Genomic DNA, 25,199 nt, shown 5'->3' on the forward strand with positions numbered 1-25,199 from the left:
ATATTGAAAGGGAAATAAAGCAATATTATTGAGGAATGTGAGTGAACAACAAAAACATCATTCCAATATTTTGTTCCAGGAAGATTTTTATATGGTTTAGCAGGACACATCTTCAACATCGGAAAATAAGGGATCGATTGTACGTAGTATGCACGTGCTTACTTTCTATTGCACTACGCACTATTTAGGGGTGGAGACCCTTTATAAGATCGTTATGTCTGTCCTGCTTTTAAATAATTATCTGTTGGAAGAAGTAATTTCGACCTGCGACACTCCCCGTGAACGCGTGGACGAGGTCAAAGGTCACAAATGTCGAAAACATGTCAGACGTGTCAATTTTAAAGGATTTTCGACGGGAAAAACGATATCGTATTCATTTCGACGTACTTATACCACACTGGCTTCACCCCTTTCTTACACGCGTTGTAACGATTTATTTCTATTGATAATACTATAGAAAGTTCAACTTACATCTGTCATAGCGCTGTAAATGGAGTCCAAGGTTTCGTTCACCACGCGGAAATCTATTCCTAGGAACATTGTGTAAAACGCTCTAAGCTCTTCTCTTGATATGGTGCCGGATCCTGAAAAAAGAGACGTCATCAGCAAAATAGTCTTAATCGAGCATTGAGTAAGTAATTACAAAGCTGACTGAAACGTAAAAGGCCACCGCTAATGAGAAATCACCACTTCAATTCCAAATTATTTAAGTATGCCAGAGAGTTATTTGTCAGCAGAAAATCAAGAATAAATTAACTTTGATCTCGTCCGTCAAGCAAATTCAGAAATTAGATTCCATCCATCCAACTTCATCATAATTGTAAAATTAGTCAAACTCCAACAGTTACACTTTCACCATTCATTTGATCGTTCATTTATGAACTCACTATGGGGAAAATCTATCGAAATTTCATGTTTCAATTCCACGAAGCCTTTTGTAAATTTCAGCCTCTTCAACAGATGAAAGGAGCAAAGTTCTTTAGTGATGATGATGATGATGATGAAGTGAGCTCTCGAAATTCCAGGGGGAGACGAAGGAAGGACAAAAGATTCAAAATCTGGATGTGACGAACAAAGAAGAAGAAGCTGCTGCTGCTTCGTGAACGAGGAAATTTGACCAGTTTGTTGAATTCAAAAGAAGACTTGAAGAGAGAGAAAGCTGGCTGGGTCTTGAAGGAGGCAAGTCAGATTCAGATTCAGGTGGTGGTCTTTGGAATCCATCTAGTACTTGGGAAAACGACTTGGAAAATCTCGTTTTTCCACCGTGTCTCATCCATTGTCTTTCCAAATTGTTTGGATTCTTTGTGCACACTTGAGACGACAGAAAGCAGAATAAATATCTGTTCTGCAGCCCAGAAACTTTAAGCCCCGCACCCACCCAGGCCAAATTTGGGTGTGTGAAAAAAGACAAGAATACGAAATAGGGAATTCTATGAGAATAATAATAATACTAATAATCATAATTCCACCTTCAACCCGACGGTTTATTATTTGCACATGTTTGTTGATTTGCTACGGAGAAAATCGGATTGTATTTTTCCATTCTAAAAGGAACAAGACGTGTCCAACTTTCTTTCACATCTTTTTCTCTCTCCAAATCTCTCCAAATCCAAATCTAGAAGAAGTAATGCGTAGCTGAATGCTGTAGCAAAGTGCATGCATGCCGAGAACTGTACATACTTTACTTACTCTTGGTTTGTACAATATGGAGAGAAAGTGCACTCTAAGAAATTTTACCACCGGATTATCACTGACCGGTGAGTATATATATGTGACTTTACCTGATGGTAATAAAATATATGTCACCGCTCGGTTACAGCGAAATCGCCATGTGGGAACCTCCACCACTAGCTCGGTGACATTTTATCACCAAGCAGGAGCATGCCACCACCGAAATCGTAGCAACCCCGATCACCAGTACCAATCGCTGATAAGATTGCTTCGTGCGTCAGTTAAAACTAAAATAGTAATATAATTAAATATTTGTCAGTTTCATTTTGGTCGGTTACATATTTGTCTGTGGCATATTTGTCGGATTGCATATATGTCATTACATAAATGTCGGTTGCACATTTGTCTCTGCATATTTGTCGCCTCACCAACCAATCGGTATAGTCCCGTTTGTCACTGGATTTTTTAGAGTATCCAATATGAAGAGAAAGCACAGAACTCTGCTGCTACATGACACACTTACCATGCAAATCTTGTCCTTTCACTTTACTTTCACTTGGTGTGTGTGGAGGAACGAGAGAATCAAGTTATTTTAAACTTCCCGACGACGCTCTCCCCCTTTTTCTTGGACAGAATGAGAGGTGGTAGAGTTGCGAAATTGAATTGTTACGCAAAGTAAAAAATAGCAACCCTCCCCTTCATTTTGCATACACGTAGCAAATTCTGTGCTCCACTCTATAAAAATGTAGACTAAAAGGGCGAACATCTTTTCTGTACTAAGAATCAAACGTAAGAAGAAAAAAAAATCCTCTTAAAAATGTTTTCATGAAAAAGTTTTGTCCGAGGATAAAATTTTGTGAAAGGAATTCATTGTATAATATTCACAAAAGAAAGTTGAGAATGTCGAAACTCAATGTCCAATCTTCTTTCAATCGCACATAATAAAACATGCAAACCATTCGGATTTGTCAGGCGAGTCTTTCCTGTCTAAACATGATGAATTGTTGATTTGCATTGAACAACTCCTCGAGAGACGTTTAACACTGGATTTTTCCCTTCTAGGTAAATATAGCCTCACGAAAGAGGTCTCCTAGCGTATGCTCTCCGATTTTTAGCTTTCAGCAAACTCGTGTCAATCAATCAGAAATGTAATTAATATGAAATTTGCAAAAGGCACTACATGCCAATGTTCAAGTTTGGCAAAAATATTTGCATTTGAAGAGGAGAAAACGCGCAGTAAATTTGGAAAGCGCAAAATTTGTCAACTTTAGGGCATGCTTTCTCCTCTTTGGATGCAATAATATCTCCGCCAAAACTGAGCATTGGCAAATGATGTCTTCTGCAAATGTCATATTAATTAAATTTCTGCTCGATTGGCACTAATTTGCCCAAAAATCCTATAGCATACGCCGGAATACCTCCATTCGATTGTCAGTTTCGTCGGACAATTGTGTAAATGGTGGCTGCCTTCTTCTCGCTAAGTACTGTCATTCCAAGTAGTGAAGAGGATACTTAACCGGCACCAAAGAAATATTATTGTATCTGTTCAAACACTTGGTCTTGTTACACACACGCAAGGTGAAAGCTCCACGTTGCCTCTGCTAACTAATTCGGTCGGGAGAGAGAGAGACGGGGAGACGAGAGAAGGCAAAATTCAATTATTTTAAGAAGAACGAACTAATCCTGGGATGAAGACTTTTACTACTGCTTGGGGAGATGAACCTCCGTTCACAACTATCGACCACGTCACTCTAATATTCCTATAAGATCCTATTGTTGTTTGGCTAACTCAATTATTTACGAATCTTACTTCATCTTCAATGTCGAGTCATACGTACGTACGTATCCTTCACAATACTGGTCTCGTCTTCGTGCTCTTTAAATATTTATGTAAATACCTGGTGAATAAAGACTTCGAAATCAGACGAAAACTAATAATGACGACTTGTTCATTAAATCTTTGAGACGAAAGTGTCAAGTTTTCCAATCGGCGTCTCAATTTGTCCCATGTTACGACGGGATACGTGAACCTCGCCTTTGTACCCAGAAAGAAAAAGAACTACTTGCCATTTATGTCGGTTCGGTAGTGATACTGCACTGGGACTACTTGGCGAATCGTGTAATTTCCTTAATTCGCTCACTCAACTCTTTACAATACAATTAGCCCTCCTCCAAATATATGAGGCTTGTTCTTTCTTTATACTGCAAGCCAAATAAGTTTGGCATCCTAATAAGGAACCCTCTCACTCTCTAATTTAGTCAGACTCCCAATTTCCCAAGAAGAGGAGGGAAAATAAGGCGATGGATGGAGCTAATTAAACAAGAGGATGGATCAATGCGTGGTTGTTGCTGGGAGTGAGTGAATTAATCCCCAAGTTTTAGTGAAAGCAGATTCTAGCCTCGTATGTTTTTTTTTCATGTGCAAAAAATTTAGAGTTGCAGTTTTATCCTGTTAATTTGCATAGGACGGAAATTAGATTGTTAACTGACCCGATTTGTTGATGACTTGGAACAGGATTTTGGGGAAGTATTGTAACCAAAGGGGAAGTGCTTCCAGGGTCCGGGCCGAATTGAGAAGAAATCCCCAGACGTCCAGCCACTCATCGATATTCACGTTCTGTCTCGTCTCTGCAAAATTAATTAGTCTTTTTACCCCAGAGATGACGAGACAGAAAGTTTGGCTAACTTTGTTGTGCTGAAGAAGATACATGTTTTTCTGGCCGAGTTTTGGGAGAAATATCTCAATTTTGTAGGAATATATATTTTCCTAATTAGTGGAGCGAGAAAATTAAATCTGAGGAAAGTGGGAGTTAATTAGCTTACCTCGTTCCGCATTGCAGTAATACATTCCTGAAGTATCGTCGAGCGGTTGGTTCAAGAAACATTCGAGAAATCCGGAGTGAACTTCTTTTAAAATGTGAAATTCTATGCATTCCGAAGACCACTCGATGTAGTGTCGGATCCTCTGGAAATTTAGGAAATAATGGGTTCGCACATTAGTAAATGTTGCATTTATGTATGCATATTTGCAAAAATTAAACATGCATTTGAAAAGGTTTTGATCTGTTTGGCTCAAGTCTTCTTTCGACAAGGGAATCTAAACGAGGCAGAAAATCGAGAGTTGATTGATTTACGCCGAAACCTACACAATTTGGCGGCGTGAGGATGAAAAAACAGACAGAGTTTTTATGTACGAATAGCGGAAATTGAGTTTGATATCTATTTTTGCATATTCGCAAAAAGTCCTAAAATACTGGGTTATACGGGTTGCATAAGAGCAGTGGGAGTATGTATGCATCGCAAAGCTGTGTTTACACTACAAACTGTTATGGCTTTCACTAATCACTGGTATCATTACATTACATAAGCGTTTATCATGAATAAAGTGTTATGCAGTGAAAATGTTGTGTGTAGTTATTTCCTCAGATTAACCAAAGGGGAAGTCTCATAGATATCAACAATCTGTGCTTGTGTTGGTCAGATTTAATACACCAAAAAGTGTGCAAGGTGGTATCTACACTCTAAAAAATCCGGTGATAAACGTGACTACACCACCATTTCGGCGGTAGTATGCTTCCGCTTGGTGACAGACTGTCATCGAGCTAGTAGTGGGTGTTCACACGTGGTGATTCCGCTATAACCGAGGGGTAACATACGTTTTATTACCATCCGGTAACGTCACATATCCTCTCCATTTGGCGATAATCCGGTAGTAAAATTTCTTAGAGTGTACACGTACGTAGGAATTTAGCTGGAAGGAATAAATGGTCCAAAAGTGAGAGACGAAGGAAGCCGTGAAAAAGTGAAGTTTGACATTTGCAACATTTCACCCATTCGATCGGAACGATGGTGGAAGGCTTTCACCTCGACTATGTACATGGATAATCGAACAGGATCAACTCCCACTGACTCAAGTTTTTCTGTGCACCAGTGCGGAATAGATTTTCTTAACATAACGTTAATACCCAAACAAATCGCTAGTCTGTGTAAACTGTCAAACGTAAAAATATCTAGAAAAAGGGGCTGATGAAGGATCACTTCCTCCGCTGAGTAGTGACGCATATCATGAAAATCTAAGCTCCCAATTAAACGGAGAAAACTTTCCTAATTAAGATTTGTTTTTTGATACCCACAGAAAAAAAGATCACAACTTTTCACCCCATTTAGCAAATAACTGAACAACACTTTCCCCGGAAGTGTACATACACGTAATATCATAGAACCCACCACAAAATATGTATAAATGGCCCCAGCACTTTTCCCATTTCCTTTCTCACTGCAATTCTATCCAGTCTTTTGCACACTTCAAATTTATACTGACCCGTCAGAGAGTTAATCTTTTCCTGGAATTATGCTCTCTCTCTCTCTATCCTAAGTTTTATGGGGTTTTATATACCTCGTAAAATGAAATGAGACATGGAGAAAGGTTGGTTCGTAATAATCTTGTCAGCTGCATTATACTTGTACCAAAAGCATCCTGGTTGCAGTTTTTCCTTCTTTTGGTACGGAACAATCTCCAAATTCTCACTCTCCTCAGTCCACTTTACTTCCGTATTATGTCATATTATGGCGAGCAGCTAGTTTATGCGTGTACTTGAGGATTCTGCTCAGAACACCATGAGCAGGGCAGCAAAAGTTGTTAAAGTATAATGCATAAGTATGCAGAGAATACCATGTCCATGTTTTATACTGCTTTCACCATGCCTCATTATGGTACTTAGGGCGAGCATTATGTCAACGATGATGACGAAACTTATGCCCCTCATGATCATTAATAGACCTATTTAATTTCACGTGAGTTTACATACAAGATTTGTCCCCAGGATGAATGAAAGCGGACATGAAACGAGTTCAAAATTGCGAAATAATGATGAAAAACTGTTTCCCAATCTTCCTCCGTCTCGTCGAAACACAGAGACAAGCAACCAGTTCTTTCTTCTCTGGTGGAATATGAGTGGAATAAAAATGAGAAAACGAGGCGAGACCATCTTTCACCTCTTTTCACCTCAGCAAGCGTCCCACTGCCCCATCCTGCGCCTCGAGTCATTCATGCACTCACTTTGCGATTCACTTACCCTCCCCTGAAATACAAAGTCTTTCAAACCTGTATTTTCCGTAGCAGGAGAAAGATGAGCGTCAGTCCTGTGACCATTTTTATCTATGTGTACGAGATCACGAGTCAAATCCACTTTCTTTCTGGAATAAAATCCCATTTGAACTACATCTCGAGCAAGTAAGCAATTTGTGAAACGAGCTCAAAACTAGTCGACTACGTCGGTATGAATATCTATACACCGTCGGGCCAAGCTTATGGGCGAGATTGTTATCTTACCACGATAAGTATGGTTGGTTAGATGAGATTAGAAATCAAGCATTTCATACAGCCAGGAAAACCGGATTACTCTAATCAGGCTACACTTTAGGAAGAACGCATTTCCACCCACTTTTGTGTAGAAAAATTGCCATCGGATAAGTTGAGTATCATCATTTCATCTATTTTTTTTCGTGGCTTGTAGCAAAAGCCCAATATACTTTTCATGAATGTAAAATATAAAGTAAGTAAGTGATCCGACTTGTTTGCAAGAAAAGTTAATCTCCGGAAAGTTATCGTAGCGTGGCGATATTGTGGAACACAGTGGCTGAGTGAGGCTACGTGAATGCAACTATTTCTCAACTTGTTTCCATTCAGAATCTTCCTCTTTTTCGTTTGGTTGGACTTTAAACTTTTAGCTGCGAGCCAAACCACTCTGCATGACGACCAAGAAGAAGACTACGAACAGAAGAACCATGACTTGATAGCGTTTTAGTTTTAGGTGGGTGCGATTCCATAAGATGACACATCCTTCCGTCTCCATTTCTTTCCCAGGGTGACCTAAAGTTTTAGTGAGGAGAGGAGTCAGCCCATAAAATGTAAAGGGGGAAAGGTATGCACGCTAAGAAATTTTACCACCTGGTTATCACCAACCGGTGAGGATTTATATGTGACTTTACCGGATGATGGTAATAGATATATCACCGCTCGGTTACAGCAGAATCACCACGTGGGAACCAACCGCTAGCTCGGTGACAGTTTATCACCAAGCGGAAGTATGCTACCACCGAAATGGTTATACAACCCCGATTACCCGGGAGTCAAGTTTGTCACCGGATTTTTTAGAGTGTACGTATGCATATATACAATTCAGGTAAATGGAAAGTTTAAGTGAGGACGAGTTTCCTTGTCGTGAAATTGATCCTTGCTGCTGAGTGGTAAGAGTCTCATGTGAAACTTTAGTGGAGAAAGTAGTATATCTTTTGCAGTAGAATATTTCGTAAACAATAATACTATACATAATTTTAGCATTCGCAAAATAAACAGACTTTTTAAAATGCAAACGGAATTTTTTACCTGGTTCAAAGCTACAAAATCCTCAGCGGATATCACATCGTCTTTGTTCATGTCCAGCACGTGACTGAAGAAATGGGTGAATTTTACTTTTTGAAAGTCCGACAAAAAATCCCGGTTAGGTGGCTTATCCTCGGGTATAGTCCCATCATCGATTCCACGCTGCACGTAGGTGGCTAATATCAAATACAAGAGGAAGAAGTCATCAACTCACCGCACTAAACATTGGGCTTTCCTGGCACAATCATATTATGAACGTAGCACCGCAGTGGGGTTTATAGTAAACAACAACATCTCTGCATTTTATGTGGAGGGCATCATCATCACGTTTAAAAGGTGTACACACCTTAGGTCGTCTTGAGGAGAAAGTACTTTATACCGAGAGAAAAATCGTAAAACGAAATGAAATAGAATCGAAACTTGAAGACAAACAGGGAAAAAAACAAGTCTCGAAAGATCAAGACACCACCACAGTTGGTCTTCTTAAGAAAAACAAAGATTAGAAATAAGCTGCTTCTCTCCAGCCTCTGCTGGTGAAAGTAAGACGAGTTTAGGCCTCTCCAAAGCCAAAAATCACCTCCCTACACCCACCACAACTAATCCTAATCCGCAGATTTACTAGGTCCGTCTGTGTACTGCAAAGGTTTGTGTAATCATTAATTTTATTGGTGTGGGTTACTTTCTCCAGATTTTCGACCGAAAAAAAGGCTCAGTTTGGTGTGTACATGATGAAAAAAAAATCGGAAAGGTTAACCGATTTATTACCAATAATAATAGCAGTAGTAACGACGTAGTAGATACAAATTCTTTAACGCTAACGAGTTTAGACTTGTGCCTTATCTTCCGTCTTAAAGTAAAGAAAAACAAGTCATACTTACCACTAAAAACGCCAATACATCGATCAAAAACCCGAAAATATGCTACATACAGGACAAATTTTACTCACCCCAAACATGCACGGACCACCCAGTGGACGACTTATTGGCCCCGTTCAGACCATCATCTTGCACCGGGCCGTTGTTCGTCGTCGCAAAGCTGACGCCACCCCCCTTGCCCCCACCGAGAGACATGGCCTGAAATCCAGAACTCACCTCGGCCGAGTGGTCACCACCTCCACCACCTCCTCCCTTCTTCTTCGAAAACTTCCCACTCGGCCCACCCCCACCACCACTGCTCCCCCCACCGCCCCCCTGATTCGGCGTCGGATTAACCATGTCCGTCAAACTGGAGGACGAATTTGCACAACCTGCTCCAGCCGAATTACAAATATTTGAAGTGGACCCAACCGGAGATGATTTATTATTATCACCGAGCGGCGAAGTTCTTCCAAGGTGGTCAAAATCTGGATGGTTTTCGGGCAAAGTTTTCCACCTTTTGATAAAGTCCTTTGTCTTGGTGGTACAAGCAGACTTCCAATTATGGATTATCTTATTGGCAGTTGATTGCTTTTGGGAGGATGTCGCATTTGCCTCGTAAAATGGGGAATGGTCAACATACGCAGGTCCACTCGTTCCTGGGATGTATTCCCCAAGCTCGTGCAACCCAGTGGATTTCTTGTCCTTTTCTACATCACAAAATACATAAGAAAAGAGCGTCACAAAGATGAGAAGGCTTACAAATTTGTAAACCTTTTTAAACCAAATCCTCTCCTGACTAATTTACAAAGTATATAAAATTATGACACAAAACTTTCCCCGGAAATTAAAAAGCTTCTTCTCCCGGAACTGTGTATATCTTTTTTTAATTTGGTGAATACCAAATTCACTCACCCTTTCCGTCGAAGAGCGTTTGTTGCCTGCGAACCGGAGAGCGTGAACTTTTGGCCGAGGTGCTAGAGCGTCCTAACCCTTTGAGGGAGAGTTTCGTGGTTCTGGAGGGAGACGACTTGGGCGACGAGTCTGCAGAGGATGCAGTCGGGGATTTTTGCGGCGGCTGTTGGTGGTGAGAAGCTGAGGATCCTCCGGGCCCGAGTGTTACCTTTTTACTACTGAGACTCTGCTCCAAAGACATGTGAAGTTAAGAAGAGGGTGAAAGCATCCCAACTTTCAACGCAACACGGCTTCTACTGTCGCAATTCGAACCATCTCCACCTTTGGCACGGCCTGATACCTTCTTCCTTCCACCACGATACACCACAATACTCGAGGTTACACGTTCCTACACGCCTGCCACCTCTGCTTTCTCCATCATGCTCACTCCGTCCAATCGGTGCTGAATACTGCTTGCTCTATCAGCACGGCCGCTGCTTGTGACGAGAAAACATGCTCACCTGGAAAAAAATTGTTAGCTTCAATTAAGTAAATATCTATGAGATGCTGTGTCTCGAGATATTTTGCCAACCAGCTTCTGCTTTACTTGACAGTCACGTTTTGGGAATCAGAATGGAAATCAGATCTTATGCTTGGGGCGGCTTAAGCATAAATGCGACCAAATTGCACCTCACTCGCAAGCAGGCGACGGTATCAAATTGAAAAAATGTATCGCCATTAAATCATAAAAGCCTTGAGAATTGTGCTGAGTTGGTGGTGGAGAAAGTGTCATATTAAAACTTTCACAGTATCAACTTTCCATCACGTACTTATAAAAAAACTACTTTACTTTTCCACCAAAGCGGCACGCAGTGCACGATGCTGCAATTTTCTATTATTATGTAACAACCGTCGTGCTATGGCTGGCAGGGTAAATATTTTCCTTCAATATGTTTTATGTACATATGTAGTGCACGTAAAATATGTATGTATGTAGTTCTTGGTGTATGTCTGGGTCGGCCACTAATTTAATTTCATTGTATGAATCTAGATCAAGGTTTCGGTTTATAAATGCTTGGAAATCTTACATTTTGCTTGTGTTGCATGCAAATGTGAGTACGTGGCTGTATTTAAAATAGAATGGCCTACAATTTGCATATGTACATACACAGGACAATTCGTATATTCTTATGTAACATTATTGCTATTGTCTTTCCATTCCAAGTTCAAACAAAGTATTGAATTTATTGCTGGGAACAACGTTGTTCAGTTGAATTGTAGGCTTGGAAAATTCATGAAAATTTGTGTTTCATGTCGTGTCGAGATTCTTTATGATTTTCAAAGGAAAGATCAAGACCAGTTTCGTAACATGGAATTGAGTTCAAGACCCTGAAATAACATTGATGACGTCCACTCTGCTATGTGTTAAATTTATGATATTGCTGTTGGAATTGAAAATTAAGTCAATTGAGTTTCAAATTTTGTGTGGGAGTGTGACCCGACAAACGAATTCCTTGTAGTTTTAATGGCTTACATTACAACAGAAAATCGATTAATAGTTTAATGGAGTGAATTTATAATGAATGTTGTAAAACATCGAGTTAAGTATTTGCCAAGCATGATTAGAAATCGGATATTTTTATCACTTTAAAACTTGACCCCAACGCCACAAACGTGTCAACAATTCTTGCAACTTATTCCTTAGTGGATTTCCTTTCTTCATCACAAAATACATAAAAGCATCACAAAGATGAGAAAGAAAGGGCTTACAAATTTGTAAACCTCTTTAAACCAAATCCTTCACCGACTAATTTACAAAGTCGAAAGTAAAATTAAGAGACAAAACTTTCACCGGAAATTAAAAAGCTTCCCGGAAGTTGCGAAAGTGTATATTTTTTTAATTTGCTGAAAGCCAAATTCACTCCTTGTAAAATTTCCAAAAACTAACGACTAATTTTTCTAAAAATATTTGCGGCAATTTTTTGTCTTTTTCTACACATGGATAATGAATGACATATATTTAGCATTCAAAATATTGACACAATAAAAAGTGTCCTCATTTTCTACTTAAATTTCTGTATTATTCAAATTAGAAATAATTTGATGAGGATAATGAATTTGTATTTTAACTGAAAAATTAGTATTTTCATACTCGTGTAGAGGAAACTTGCTTTGCAAATGTGCGTGCATGTGCGTGTTAAGTTAAGAAATAAGGTTTAAAAGATGAAGTAAAATTATACTGCAGAAGTTTTGTTGGTTAAAATTAAGTCAAAATAAATCACTTAATGTCGTCCCGTGGAGACCGCTCCGTTCCAACGTGTCCTTCCCTTCCTGCCACGATTTGCACACTAAGGTGGAAACGGAGGCATGAAACAAAAGCAAAATCAGATGAAGTGTGACAAGATTAAATTGTTCTAAAGAGAAGATTCCTGATTCTGAGCAGCATAATGAAGTCAAGCGAAATAGTTGTTGCCTCCTCCTCCTCACTTGATTGTGCATTGTTCTCGACTCGACCTGCTTTGTTTTCCTTTCTTCGCGGCCTCCTGCTTATCTTTCACTTCGTCATCTTGTCTTCCTTTCCCATCCCTTTTGTTTTGTTGTTTTTGGACAAGGAAACTTCAGAAGGAATGAGAAGTACACAATAAAAAATAAGGAAGAATTTATAGATTTGCGGTGAACAAAGTGATTGAATTATCAAGATTTCTCGATATATTTACATATGTACAATTGTACACTGTTAGAAATCTGGGTGAGTCCTCGCTGGTATTATTTAATCCAGTAAAAACATGTTACCGGAGTGGTAATAGTTTATTTCTAAGTGGTATTTTTTTCAGTCACATTACTAAGCGGTAATGTCCGTTATTACCATGTCGGTAGCGTCATATATGTATGTACTCCGGTCAGTAATGATTTAAGACCTAAGAGTGTATGTAAAACTCTAAAAATTTTGCGACTGGCTTTTGAGTAGATCAAATTATACATAATTTTGTATAATAATATTATCAAATTAAAATATTATGACCGAGTTAAAACACTGATTGAAACTTATGATGATAGATAACGTCTCAAAAAGTTATGGTAATGACCACCATCACATGAAATACTGGTCCCTCGGTCCGTTTAGCTGAGTGAAAAGTAAAGAAAGCAAGCAAATGAGCAAACTGGTGTAAATTGGTCTTCTAATTAGAAAAGTTTCTTCTCATTCTCACTTATCATTGGGGTGCAGCTGGTACTCTGGTGATATAGTGAATAGTAAATTCAACTTCACCATCATGTTTGTAATTCTATTATGCTCACTGCTGTTCTCGTAACTTGAAAATTCTTGTGAAATTCTTGTAAAGTTGAAAATTATGGTTAGTTTGAAGCTCAGCGAGGTGTTTGGAGATAAAATGGTCATTCTGACAATTCTTTATGTCAAAAATACTTACTTAGCTCGGGCTCAAAGCTTGTATTGAACTCATAATCAGTGGCCGCGGAAGTTGTGGGGACATCTGGGGACATTAAAATTGTAGGATATGGGAGGGAGGGGTTTATATAACATGGGCAGATATGGGGACATCGAACAACCATGGGGACATTGCCCCTCTGTCCCTACCCTTCCGCGGCCACATAATGTTCATCATCTCACCAGTGTGACCACTTACTTATTAAATGGCCGACATCTGTCGCGTTGGGTGAAATCTTTCGCAATAAACATCATTTTGCTCCACGACCACCCGTGGAGCAAAATTGGTGATTTTGTGGCTTTTGTGGAAGCCATGAAATGATGAGGATTTCGACATCTTATATTTTTTACGCAATAAAATGTAGCTTTTTCTCCCTCTGGGAAATTACTTGGATTGAAACTCTGATTATTTAATTCGTACAAAAAAATGTGTACTTGAAGGAAACTATTTTTTAACAATGCTGCCATTCGTGTAGCGAGATTGAATGGATGTCTAATCAATAAGTGCGAGTCCCGCGAAAGGAAATAATGCTCAAGCCCTTGTCCCATTATTTCACCCCCTCGGGCTTAAACTTGTCTCTTGTCAATCTCATGAACTGAGGAGGAAAGAGTGAGCCAGAGCTAATCCGACCGCAACAAAGCTGTGTGAAAGTAAGGAAGATGAATGACTTGGCTTCGTGACATTGACCATTTTGCTCCGAAGGAAAGCATACTTGAGGATTTGGCAAGGTGAAAGTGAAACCTTGCTAAATGTGGCTATCAAGTTTAATGGATTGAAAAATAAGGTCGAGTTAAACTCAATTTGTTTTTTACTCGCTTGTGAAATTGCATAGTTTACTAAAAATCCAAAGAGATACTGAAAAGCGTTATTTTCATTCCTTCAAAAATCTGTACATTCACAGGATATCTCCAGAACGTCACAACATAATCAAACCCCGTTTCAACCATTGTGCTTAAAATTTTTAATTCTGGGTCGAGTTCGATAATGGGGTCAATCGAGCTAGGGTCCAAATTTAAAGGTAACCTTAATTTTCATATGGGGTGACAATTTAAAGGAAATTTCACCAATAAATCAACACCCTCAATATTTTTGACCTCAGACCAATCTTGAGGACGAGGTCAAAGATCATAAACGACATAATTTTCACGTCGCATCATTTTACATTTTACTGCATCACGCCACTTTTTTATGGTCGTTTGACACTGGTTATTTATACTGGGAGAGTTTACTGTCTTACTAGCTTTATTTGGACGGATTTGGAGACAATGTTTATTCGGAGAAGCTCTTTGTTTTGTTGAATGCTTAATCACACACGACCACGTCATCTTGATTCATATTGTATTTTCCGAATTGATACAATTTTAATTCAAACATTCATTTGTTCCTTGTCCCAACTTTGTTCATCATATCGAATTACCAAACCCCAAGAAATAATATAAATTAATTGCTTCCAAAGATCAAAGTGAAGCAGGACAAAATAATAATTTCAAATTATTCTGTGACCATAAATAAATTGGTGTCCTATTATCATCCAATCACTTTAGAAAGCATCCAACAAAGTATAATCCACCAAGCACAAAGTATTTCGCTCCGCTCAGAGTGCGTCAGCTCATATCAGTGTTATTTCATTTCGTCCACAATTCAAAGAAGGGAAAGCTTTTGACAAAACTAATCTGATTTATGAGTCCTGATCGTACTACACACGTAGATCATCCGTATCGTAAATTGTGCATCACCATCGTACGCTTTCTCCCCTCGAGTGTGGCTCTAATTTAATTAAACAGTCGCGTATTATCATTATAGCCCACAAAACTTTCTCCGAATCCCAATCTGTCACGGACTTAGGGAAACTCATTAGTCAACTCGACTGTGTGCCTTCCATCCGTCTGTTTTGCTTTATTAATGCCAGCCAACCAACCAGCCAGGTTGGAATATTCGCCACGGGATATACATACATTGTAGCAGGCGAACATCATGTTGACCATGCAAGTGAATTGGTGAATTATCCATTTATGGAGAAATTGCCCAAGTTTCACAACATCACAATAACTTCTATCCATCCACCACGACTGGTGATTGGTTAGTGGTGTAGTAATTTTAAGTTGTTTGTTTCCATGCTTGTATTGTATCGCAAGGTTGTTTTGCCAATTGCTGCCTAGTTGTTTACACGAGCGACGATTTATTCGGGTGATAAGATTTTGAGAATAATGTGATCCTTGCCCGAGGGGAATGGTTGGTGATTTGGTTGGTGGTCGCTATCAAAATTGACATTCAAGTCTTGTGTGGGAGCAACAATACGTATGTATGTACATGAGATTATTTAGCTCTTTGTTTCAAAATGGGGTAATATAAGGACAGATATTCGTAACGATCGGAGTATCCGTTTCGGATCAAATTACTATGCCGTGCTTGTCAGAGTGAAAGTACATAAGTATAGAGAGACAAGTACATAGCGATGGATTACATATTTGCATAGGTGCACTCTTAGAAATCCGGTAGTAAAATATTACCAAGCGGTATTCGTAGATGACTCTATGATAAGTGATACCGTGCAGTAATAGCACGGTATTAAAGCTTTACCATATCAGTAGCAGATTTTTACTTACTGGTAAAATTTTAATACCAACCGGTAACAAGTTTGATACCGAGAAATCAATACGTGCCTGACTACATCAGATTTTTTAGCGTGTATGCATGTACATATGCAATCCCGACGGGGTAGTCCAATCATAATTGGTTCGGTTTTGTTAGATATTTCAGTTGAGCAGTCGGACATGAGAAAATAAATGACGATGCATACATAACCAGACCACAAATGACATTTCAGCCCTATCTTTGCAATCCTACCCACATAACGAGAAGAAAGACCAGTGATCGTGACCTTTAATATTGATGACCATATTCAAAAGCTAATAATATGTATTCCATTTTCATGTCCAATTCGAATACCTGGAGAAATATTGCTGCCACCAATGTGGATTATAGATTTTGAACACGGGTCTAAAAAATACATTAAACCGTTTAAATTACTTCTGGATGAAAACATTGATGAATTTACAATAAAGTAATTGAGATTATAACTCCGAATTCAAATAGAAATTCGGTTTAAGTATAAGCTTCGTATTAAGGTAAAGACTATTACTGTCGGATATTTTTGTTCGCAAATTCCCTCGAGTAAACGTAAGCAAAATTGGTTGGCAGAGTTAAACTCAGGACGAGTATGTACATCAACAATTTAAGTTATCGATCAAGCCTCATGTAGATTTAATGAAAATACTTAAAGGTACCAAACCAACTGATGCCATATCTTGAATCAACTTAATTCTCCTAACCAAATAAAAAATAAGCAAACTCGCTTTCTTTCTTCCGTTCGCTCGTCTTTCTCCTCGTCGTCCACTTTATTTCATGACCGGTCCGTCCATGCATGTGTGTGACAATTTTGACCAGTGGCCGCGGAAATGGGGGGACAGAGGGGTAATGGTCATTCGATGTCCCCATCGTCTGCCCATGTTATATAAACCCCTCCCTCCCCTATCCTACAATGTCAATGTCCTCATATGCCCCCACAGCTTCCGCGGCCACTGATTTGGACGGTGCTATGCCCACACTGCTACTGATGCATAGCACTTGTTGTTGACGATTGCTTGGGTTGAGACGCTTGAAATATGCATGACAGCCGACAGCCACAACAACTCGACGACAGATATTCGGACTGGAAGTCCAAGTGGGAGTCCTTTTACCGTAGCGTCTCATTAAGGCTTGATCGTAATCCTTTTCACAGGCAGGCAGGCAAATGGTCATGTGCGGTATGTGTATGCTCATTCAGTTAACAATGCGTTCACGTGACATGATTCAAAGCCATGTCATCCCTGTCATCCACGAATTTTTTACGAACATTGCACTTCCACTAGAAATGTGCATAAGCCAAAGTTCAGCCTAGAGGAGAAATGTATGTGGGCGCAAAAACGTTTCGCAAAGTCACGAATAATGCATGATTTGCATATGGGGTCGGTTTTTGTTTAAAGTGCACACGCCATGTGGCATATGGTCAACTGTATGGTTTAACGAAATACCATTATTCACAAGTTGTGTGCTATAGTGGATACGGACCATTATTGGGAAAATGCTGGAAAATTAGGTTAAAAAGGCAAGACATCGTGTAATGGTGGCATCCTTCTCCTTCTTGAGATAAGCTATCATCAGTGTAAACGATGCCTTATCAAGATGTGTCACCCTTTTTTCAGGCATTATCGCAAGCTTTCTCTCCCAAGATTGTGGAAAGCAGAGTGGATTTTTACATATAACCGTGCAAAATGAACCTTTGGTTTGGTCCTTTCACAATATCTAACTTCTCCAAAACACAAGTTCCGTATAAAACACTGAAACAACAGAGTGCTGCATAATAGGAATCCTCCATTCATGGTCCTAAACCAATATGTGCCATTTAATGGGTGCGTGTGAAAGCAAAAATTAGGAAAATGCGAAAAGTGGAAAAGAAACAAGCTATATATTTTCCTCTATAATATAATTCTCTTCCCAAACATTATGAAATTCAGCCCTACAAAGCCATCAGAACCATATAACGTCGTAAATTTGGGTATGCATTGTAATTGACAATGGGATGAGATGACAAGCAACACACCCACCGAAACAGGGCGACAGTGAGAGCACTGAGCAGTAAAATGCTCTTCTGCCATTACCAGGTAATCTCTCGTGAATTGTGAAAGTGGGGAGTGAATGGTGCTGCATGCCTCTGCCACGTACACAAATTTGTCTGATTATTAAAGTGAGGATGAGAAGTGTACGCCAGGAAATGCTGCTGTTCCTCGAAATGGAAAGGGAAAGCCAGAACTTGATTAATTTTCTGTGGTGTCGCCGTTAAGACTGAACAGGTTAAGTCTGTCCTGCTATGGTCCACGTATTTACAAATATGTCATAAAACGGGACAGGTCTCCACCCTCGTACTTATAAAGAAAACAGGTATAATTTGAGCGGACGAATAAAATTTGATGGGTGAGAATGACAGGGAAATATTTGCATATAATTTAAAACATGTTATGGGCGGGATAAGATATTTATGGGACAATCGGTGTAATTTATTTGAAAATGAACATCATCAAGAGAATGTAGGTACGTGCATAATTATAAATTAAGGTTCCACCAATTTTTGGAGGCAGGCATAAATCCTGGTGATAAAGGAGTCAATATCGGTATTTATCAAACTAATGGATGATATTTGATGGCATAAAGCACTTTATCAAACTCCATCAAATTCCTTCCTGCTCAAATCATTTGTTACAATAATGAAAACAGGGTGGTGGTCCTGCATTCAAATGAGGCTCGCTTTATAAATAGCTTTCACTCATGGAAAGCGATACGCTTTCTGAGTCTGAACTAAAGTCAGGTATCAAATTATTCACGAACGTCATCATTATGCAAATTTTCAAATTTTTTTTACATAAGAATCTATTTGATAATTTTAGCGAAACTTTTTCCCAATTAGAATTTCATTTCTCCACTTTTCTATTCCAGACAATTGAGATTACTTAAACCATGCTTGGCGTCGCAAGGTGAAAACAATGCTTGCATTTATCCACGTACATATTACACACACGACACATTTGTCATGTTTCTGTGATGCCTGGTTGGCGGCGGCTGTGGTAGAAACCTGTAATTATTTAACAATCTGAAAACAGTATTTGTGAGCCTGATGTTGCCTTGTTATTTCCTTCCTCTCGCCACAAACCAATTTTACCATACGGTATTTACAATGCAACAAACCAACCAACCACCCACCTACATGTGTACATACACACATCGCTCTACGAACCATGCATCACTGAACTTGCACAAAGTCAAAACAAAAGCAACAAGGTTCTCGATTCCTTCTCCATTATGCAACGCTCCTCAGCCACATATTTCCTTCATGGAAGGAAACGAGATTATAAGTTCCCTAGCATTTAATGAAAGTGCAATAACGCAGCAGCAGCAATAATCACTTGGAGGATTTTATTCTCTCCGTGAGACCACTAATAAATTGGGTAGATACAATTATGTAAGGCATGCTCCTGGCTGTACATATTTTTGTGACATGTACGCATGCATTTTTTTGGGTAGGAATGAAAGAAATTTTTTAAGCCAAGAAAGCAACAAATGTCCCAAACATTATCATGTCATGTGGACATGTCACAAAATAAAGGGGTCAACCTGCTCCAGTCTGGATTGTCCAGTGTCTACTTACGACATACCATAAAACGGCATTGCCGACATATTTTCGACGAAAGAAATTGTGTATGGCAACGCAATGCTCACATTTGGCTGTATACCCATCTCACAATGCGATGCTGTGAAGTGTAACGCTCCGATTTGGTTGAAATTTTGAAATTATGTGGTCAATATAAAGTTTCTTGAAGCAGTTTGTGCGATGGTCAGGATTTACCAAAATATTTGACGAGAAAGTTTAAAAACGCGCGATTTGTATTAAGCAGAGGACGCAAACTCAACTTTCACCCGTGCTAAAAATTGCATATCTTTCAACTTTGTCCTCAAATATTTTGGCAAATCCTGACCATCCTGGTTGTATTGACATGGGTCACATAATTTCAAAATTTCAACCAAATCGGAGGGTTACACTTCATACCATCGTATTGTCAGTCGTTTTTACTTTCTCCCAACTGAAGTGCAGGCAGGCTTGGAAAATGTGGGTGGCCGCCAATAATACATAAGTTACATAGCTATCGGGTTTTTGGCTGGTTGGGACGTATTTTCTTTATTGTATCGGGTTCACATTTCACCAACAAAACTTGGAGTAATTCGAGTTTGAGTTCAAAGCACAAATTGGCCGTAAAGACAGCCGGTATGGATGGAGTGCATCTATATGAAGCCGTGTGTACATAGAAGTTTAGAAAAGGCGTGTCATGTCTGATCGATTTATGTAAAATGTTTTAATGTAGTGTGACTGAGTGGATGGCTGTCCTTCCTTTTTCCTTTTCTTTTCTTGTCTGTAGGTTGTTCTTGCAGGGCTGATTTTTTACTACGTATAGTTCCAGTTCGTGTATGTGTGTGCAGAAAATGGATGCGTGTAAGGTTTCATACCAGCAAAGCCGCCTTTATAAGAAGGAAGATTGTATCAGCTCTTTGTTTGCCGTATTCTTTATGGCATTGAGCACTTTAATTGATGGGCATGAAGGGGTAATTAACAGTATTGATTTATTTTGACTAGACGGATGCAAGTTTAAAATTAAAATGGACGGAATTAAAGGATTACGTACAAATGTGGGGTTTAGTTTTGATAAAATTACAGAGTTGTAGCGTGTCTGCCAAATTGGCCGTATTGCACAATGTTATAAATCATACTTTTTGTGATGCAACTTTTTTATGGGCATATGCAATGCGACAAAGTTGAAGTTTTCGCCTTCAGTTTTTCTGCTAACAAGAAATTCAACAATTTTGGATTTAGATAATTCTTTCAAAAACTATTCTGTTATGAAACAAATATTATTTCTTAATCTGATTTTTTTGTCCACAGCAAACTTTTTCTTTTTAAAATTGCGGCACAAAGTTGCACCAGCAATTTTACTGTCTAGTGCTTGGAGTCAATAACTGCTTCTAAATAGGTCAAGAATAAACTACCACAAATTTTGAAAGGAGCCGGGAACACAATGATCGTTAGAGCCCCCACAATGGCTCGCCTAACTGAATTATTTCGACAATTACTCCTACTCGTACCTAAACTAAACCAATTTGGTTTAATAGTCGAAAGTGGGAGAAAAGATACGAGAGAACAATTGTAGCGAGAGATGCATGATGGGAGTCCATTCTTCTCCGTAACTAATTCATGAATGAACCCGAAACGGGGGACATTTTAAGCTGACCTTGCTGCTTTCTCTCTCTCCGGCGTCCCACGTCCCAAACCTGGAGCAGTTTGGTATTCAAATTATACTTTGAATTTCATGAGGAAAAAGGGCAAAATCCAGCGAAATGAAGTATGCATGGATGTCTATGTATGTCGCAGTGGAGGAGTAAATTTCTGGCAGAAAGGGCACCCGTACAATTAGTATGCTGCAGGCAAAGCTGGCTCACTTATCACCACCGTGTCACAATTACGTCACGTGGATCAAACTAAAATGCAGTTACATAATACTTAAGAATGTCTCAAATTCCAAGTAAGAATAAAATTTAAACATAGTCGTGATTCGTGTGTACGTAATAAATCATTCCAATCTAAAGAAAAAATAATTATTAAGTATTCGTGTAACCAGAAACTTTGCCACTTAATTTAAGATTTGTTCCCTTGTGTGCAGCGAACCTCAAGTGCTACGTGGGAGGATATTCTAGTTCATTTTTTTGCGACATCACCACCACCACCAAAAACCACTACCTTTTGATACTATGAGTTTTCCCCTTATGCATTCAAACAGAAAAATCTAGTGTACTTATTTCCAGATTTTTCTTCTGTTTCTGACAGCTGCTGTTGAATGCGTTTGAAACGGTTCCAGCTTTTCTTGGTGGGGCGTGGGTTGAAGATATTGCACGTACGTTATGTGTGCATGTATTTGAGTCTGTGTGACTCTATATGCATGATTGCCAAAGAAGGGACCGCCAGTGTTTTACTTACTTTCTCCCAGTGAAAGTCTCTGGTCGCCGTCTTGTCTGGGTTTAAAATCTGCACTTGTTCCTTTGTGGGTCACGCCGTGTCAACTCGACTCAAAAATAAAGGTTGGCACCACTGGAGGCAAGATTTGGCTAGGTCTGCATGTTCATATGTAGTTGAAACATGCAAAGTTTGAGCCAAGTCTGGTGCTCTTTTGAAGAGATTTAAATGACATATTTCTTTGGTTTTCATTTATTTATATAAGGTCAGAGAAGTGGAAAGAGTGACTGTGGTCAGGTCGAGTCAAAGATTTGGCAGGAGAAATAAACTTAATGGTAAAATGTTCCCATTAATTTTAATAATCTGCAGATGAGAGAAAGCGATTACTAAGAAAACTTTTATGAAAACTCGTACTTCTTGCATGAGTACTTTTTCGCACTGCGGAATTTGAAACATGAGTCGGAATTGTGCATAATATTTTATCATTATTACATGATAATGATGTAATTGGATAGCGTTGAATGTAGGATTGAGAGGAGTGCCATGCATCAGTTCCATGTAATTAATATGTATATGTTTCAGTACATTCGGTTGGTAGGAAATTTGAGAAAGGGGAAATTGAGATTTGGAATGAAGTTGGCGTAATATGTAACGCTTGTATATCATCTAAATCTGTATAAAAATGGAGGTCTTCCAGTGTATGTTCTCAGATTTTGGGCAAACGAGGGACGATCGATCACATATTTAATTAATATAAAATTTGCAAATGACAAAATATGTTAATGCGCATGTTTAGCAAAGATATTTGCGTAAGTGAAAGTGTAAATTTCAAGTGCAAATTTCATATTAATTAAATTTGTGATCGATTGACACTAATTTTCTCAAAATCGGAGAGTATACGCTGAGAGACCTCCTACGTATGCAATGCACGATTTGGTTTTCACAGTACTTTGCTACCTGATTATTTTAAGCTTATCCGCCCCGACAAATGCACGCATATTTATTTTTGCCCTATCATTTACCCCATTTCTCATTAGATTTGTTCACCGATCGACATTAATTTCAGAAAATTGTAGAGACACGAACACAAAACAAATTAGCGAAAAAAGAAAAGAAAAGCATAATTATCTTTGTCTTTCATACCTGCACCACATTTTCTTGATTTTGCTAACAATTCATCTTGTTCACGACGGCAACTTTTATCGCTCACTCACTCCCCACCAACGACGCCAAAGTGCTGCACAATATATCTTCTTTTAGACTTTAGAAGAAACCAGAGGTCTATCTATCTCTTTTCACAAGTTATTAAATAACTGTCCAAAAATTGTGTTGCTAGATTTTACTTTTTTGCCAACTACACTTATTACTACACAAATCCTGCACATTCCGCTCAAAGCTTGTCTAGTTCTATCATCTTTTCCTTGTCCGGCACCGTGTCTGGCTGGATTCTTTATGAGATGGGAATTGTTGGCACTTTTCACTTTGTAAATCCGTGGTAAAATATTACACCGTCCTAATATCACGCCACACACAAGGCGAAATTCCTTGAATGACTTTCTCTCTCTCCACTTGCTCTGTCTTTTTTTTATTTCGTCCAAAAGCTGAATGGTTGGTTAAGAAAGACGAGATTTTTCTGGCGAGGAGATGTGATGTGAATCAGATTGTTGGACACAATAGCAATCTTTCAGCTCATTGATACCAACCATACTTATCGGGGAGGAGTTGAAGTTGGCTTATTTTCATTCTTCGATCTCAACTGTACAGCAGCACGAGGATGATGCGGGCGACGTATCTACGAGGAACTGGGCGGCGAGGAAGGAGACGAAGATCTCATCCTTCTGGTTAGAAGGACTTTTGAGAATTGAGTGAGACTGTCACTTAAATCTTGATCCGGGCAAGATCTTTCTATCTTTGTATCGAGTGGGAAAAGTCATGACAAGAAAAGTACTCTTGTCAAGAATCCAGATTCTTCTCGGATGAGATCACGACAAGATGGAGAAAACGGGAGAAGAAAATGAATGGGTCCCCCTGCAGAAACAGAGCAGCCAAGCTGTATGGCCTGATTTCTTTGCATTAATAGAAAAAAGGGGGTTTTAATTGGTTGTTAGTTTAATGGGTATGAAAATGGTGGTTATTAAAGCTTTGTATAAATGCGTTAATTGTTTGTTAAGATGCCAGAATAATAATTTCGCCTATTAAAAAAATTTCTGGTTTCGCCTAGTATGTGGGGTTTCTCTTCACGATTTTAGCGTTTTGAAAATTTTGCTAAATGTAGACGAAACCTTGTAACAAAATTTCCCAGGATTTGTAAAAAAAATAATTTTAACGATTATTTTAAGAGTTCAAATTTTACATTTAAACTTTGCCTGGGAAGTTAGTAGATCACTTGCATAAAGTGAAAGTCTTTAAACAAAATCTGCCCCTCCAAAATTCTTATATTTCTTATCCTATCCCAGACACACTTCTCAGGCCGCGTAACCCGTTTCATTAAGACAAGTCTTGACCCTGACTGCACTTCATTAACCACAGGATTACAAAAAAGCCTACAAAACGTAATCCGCTCAAAGATCTGACTTACATAATCCCCCAAAAAAGTCAACGAATCCCTACAAATGACTTACCATTCATACCAACCAAACTGTCAAAAATCGTGAATTGAAAGGTGTCCTATTCTGATCTTGGCCCATTCTTTATGTAAAACTGACTAACTCACGTGGAACCCATGGAAAACGATGAGCAATCCTCACCAGCTCCCCGCATTTACTGCACCCCTCCTGCAAAATAATACCGCTCCCTATGCGGACAGAATACCCAATTGAATTCAATGCGTCCAGCGAATGCATGCAATATCAATAAAAAGAAATCTACTTCCTCCCACCCACCACGCGGGGTGGTGGAATACTTAGTCGAGTTGGTTGGTAGTTATTCAGCCATTGTACAGCGTGGGAACTTTGTGAGAAAATGGAAAAGCTTTCACTTCACTTACTTACTTCGCTTGAGAGGAGAGACGAGTTGGGTGGTTTGGAGAAAGTTGTTGGTGAGACGCTGGAATCGGACTGACAACAAGTTGTAGGTTTGGTCGTAAGTAGCTATCCGTTTCCCTTCTGTTCCCCATCACGGTACCCTGGCTGGATGGCGTGAGGTATGCGTTTTCTTTCTCTCTCTGTGTCGACAGGCCTGGGTGCGAGTGGGGTCCGATATGGGTGCGATATTGGACTCGATACCACGGATGGATGGGAAAGCGGTATGTCATGCAAGGTTTTTACTCCTTCTGCTTTCACTTATTATTTCACTTCACCTCTGTCGGTTCGACTCGAGAGAACGTCAGTCTTACTTATTTAAGGAGATTGCCCACT

At 39.2% G+C, this 25,199-nt stretch overlaps 1 protein-coding gene across 7 annotated transcripts in view; it reads right to left on the reverse strand.

Moving 5' to 3' along the window:
- Nucleotides 1-24,998, reverse strand: part of LOC110849171 — a 28,032-nt gene extending 3,034 nt beyond the window's left edge. For 2 of the 7 annotated variants that reach the window (XR_004834669.1, XR_004834668.1), the window contains exons 1-9: nt 24,834-24,996; nt 22,987-23,871; nt 9,826-10,325; nt 9,366-9,620; nt 9,003-9,302; nt 8,060-8,232; nt 4,495-4,636; nt 4,162-4,299; nt 472-584 (exon numbers count right to left, since the gene is read on the reverse strand). Coding sequence is in view for 5 of the 7 variants with exons in the window: in XM_035851128.1 (XP_035707021.1) it covers nt 472-584; nt 4,162-4,299; nt 4,495-4,636; nt 8,060-8,232; nt 9,003-9,302; nt 9,366-9,620; nt 9,826-10,066 (1,362 nt within the window). In the remaining 2 variants the exon portion in view is untranslated. Of the gene's footprint in view, nt 1-471; nt 585-4,161; nt 4,300-4,494; nt 4,637-8,059; nt 8,233-9,002; nt 9,303-9,365; nt 9,621-9,825; nt 10,326-22,986; nt 23,872-24,464; nt 24,650-24,829 lie in introns of those variants that run through there. The other 5 variants (XM_035851132.1, XM_022096547.2, XM_035851128.1 and 2 more) reach the window with 4 other exon arrangements.
- Nucleotides 24,999-25,199: the final 201 nt, after the last annotated feature.

Source organism: Folsomia candida, unplaced genomic scaffold, assembly GCF_002217175.1.
Source record: "Folsomia candida strain VU population unplaced genomic scaffold, ASM221717v1 Fcan01_Sc004, whole genome shotgun sequence".
NCBI classification, from domain to species: domain Eukaryota; kingdom Metazoa; phylum Arthropoda; class Collembola; order Entomobryomorpha; family Isotomidae; genus Folsomia; species Folsomia candida.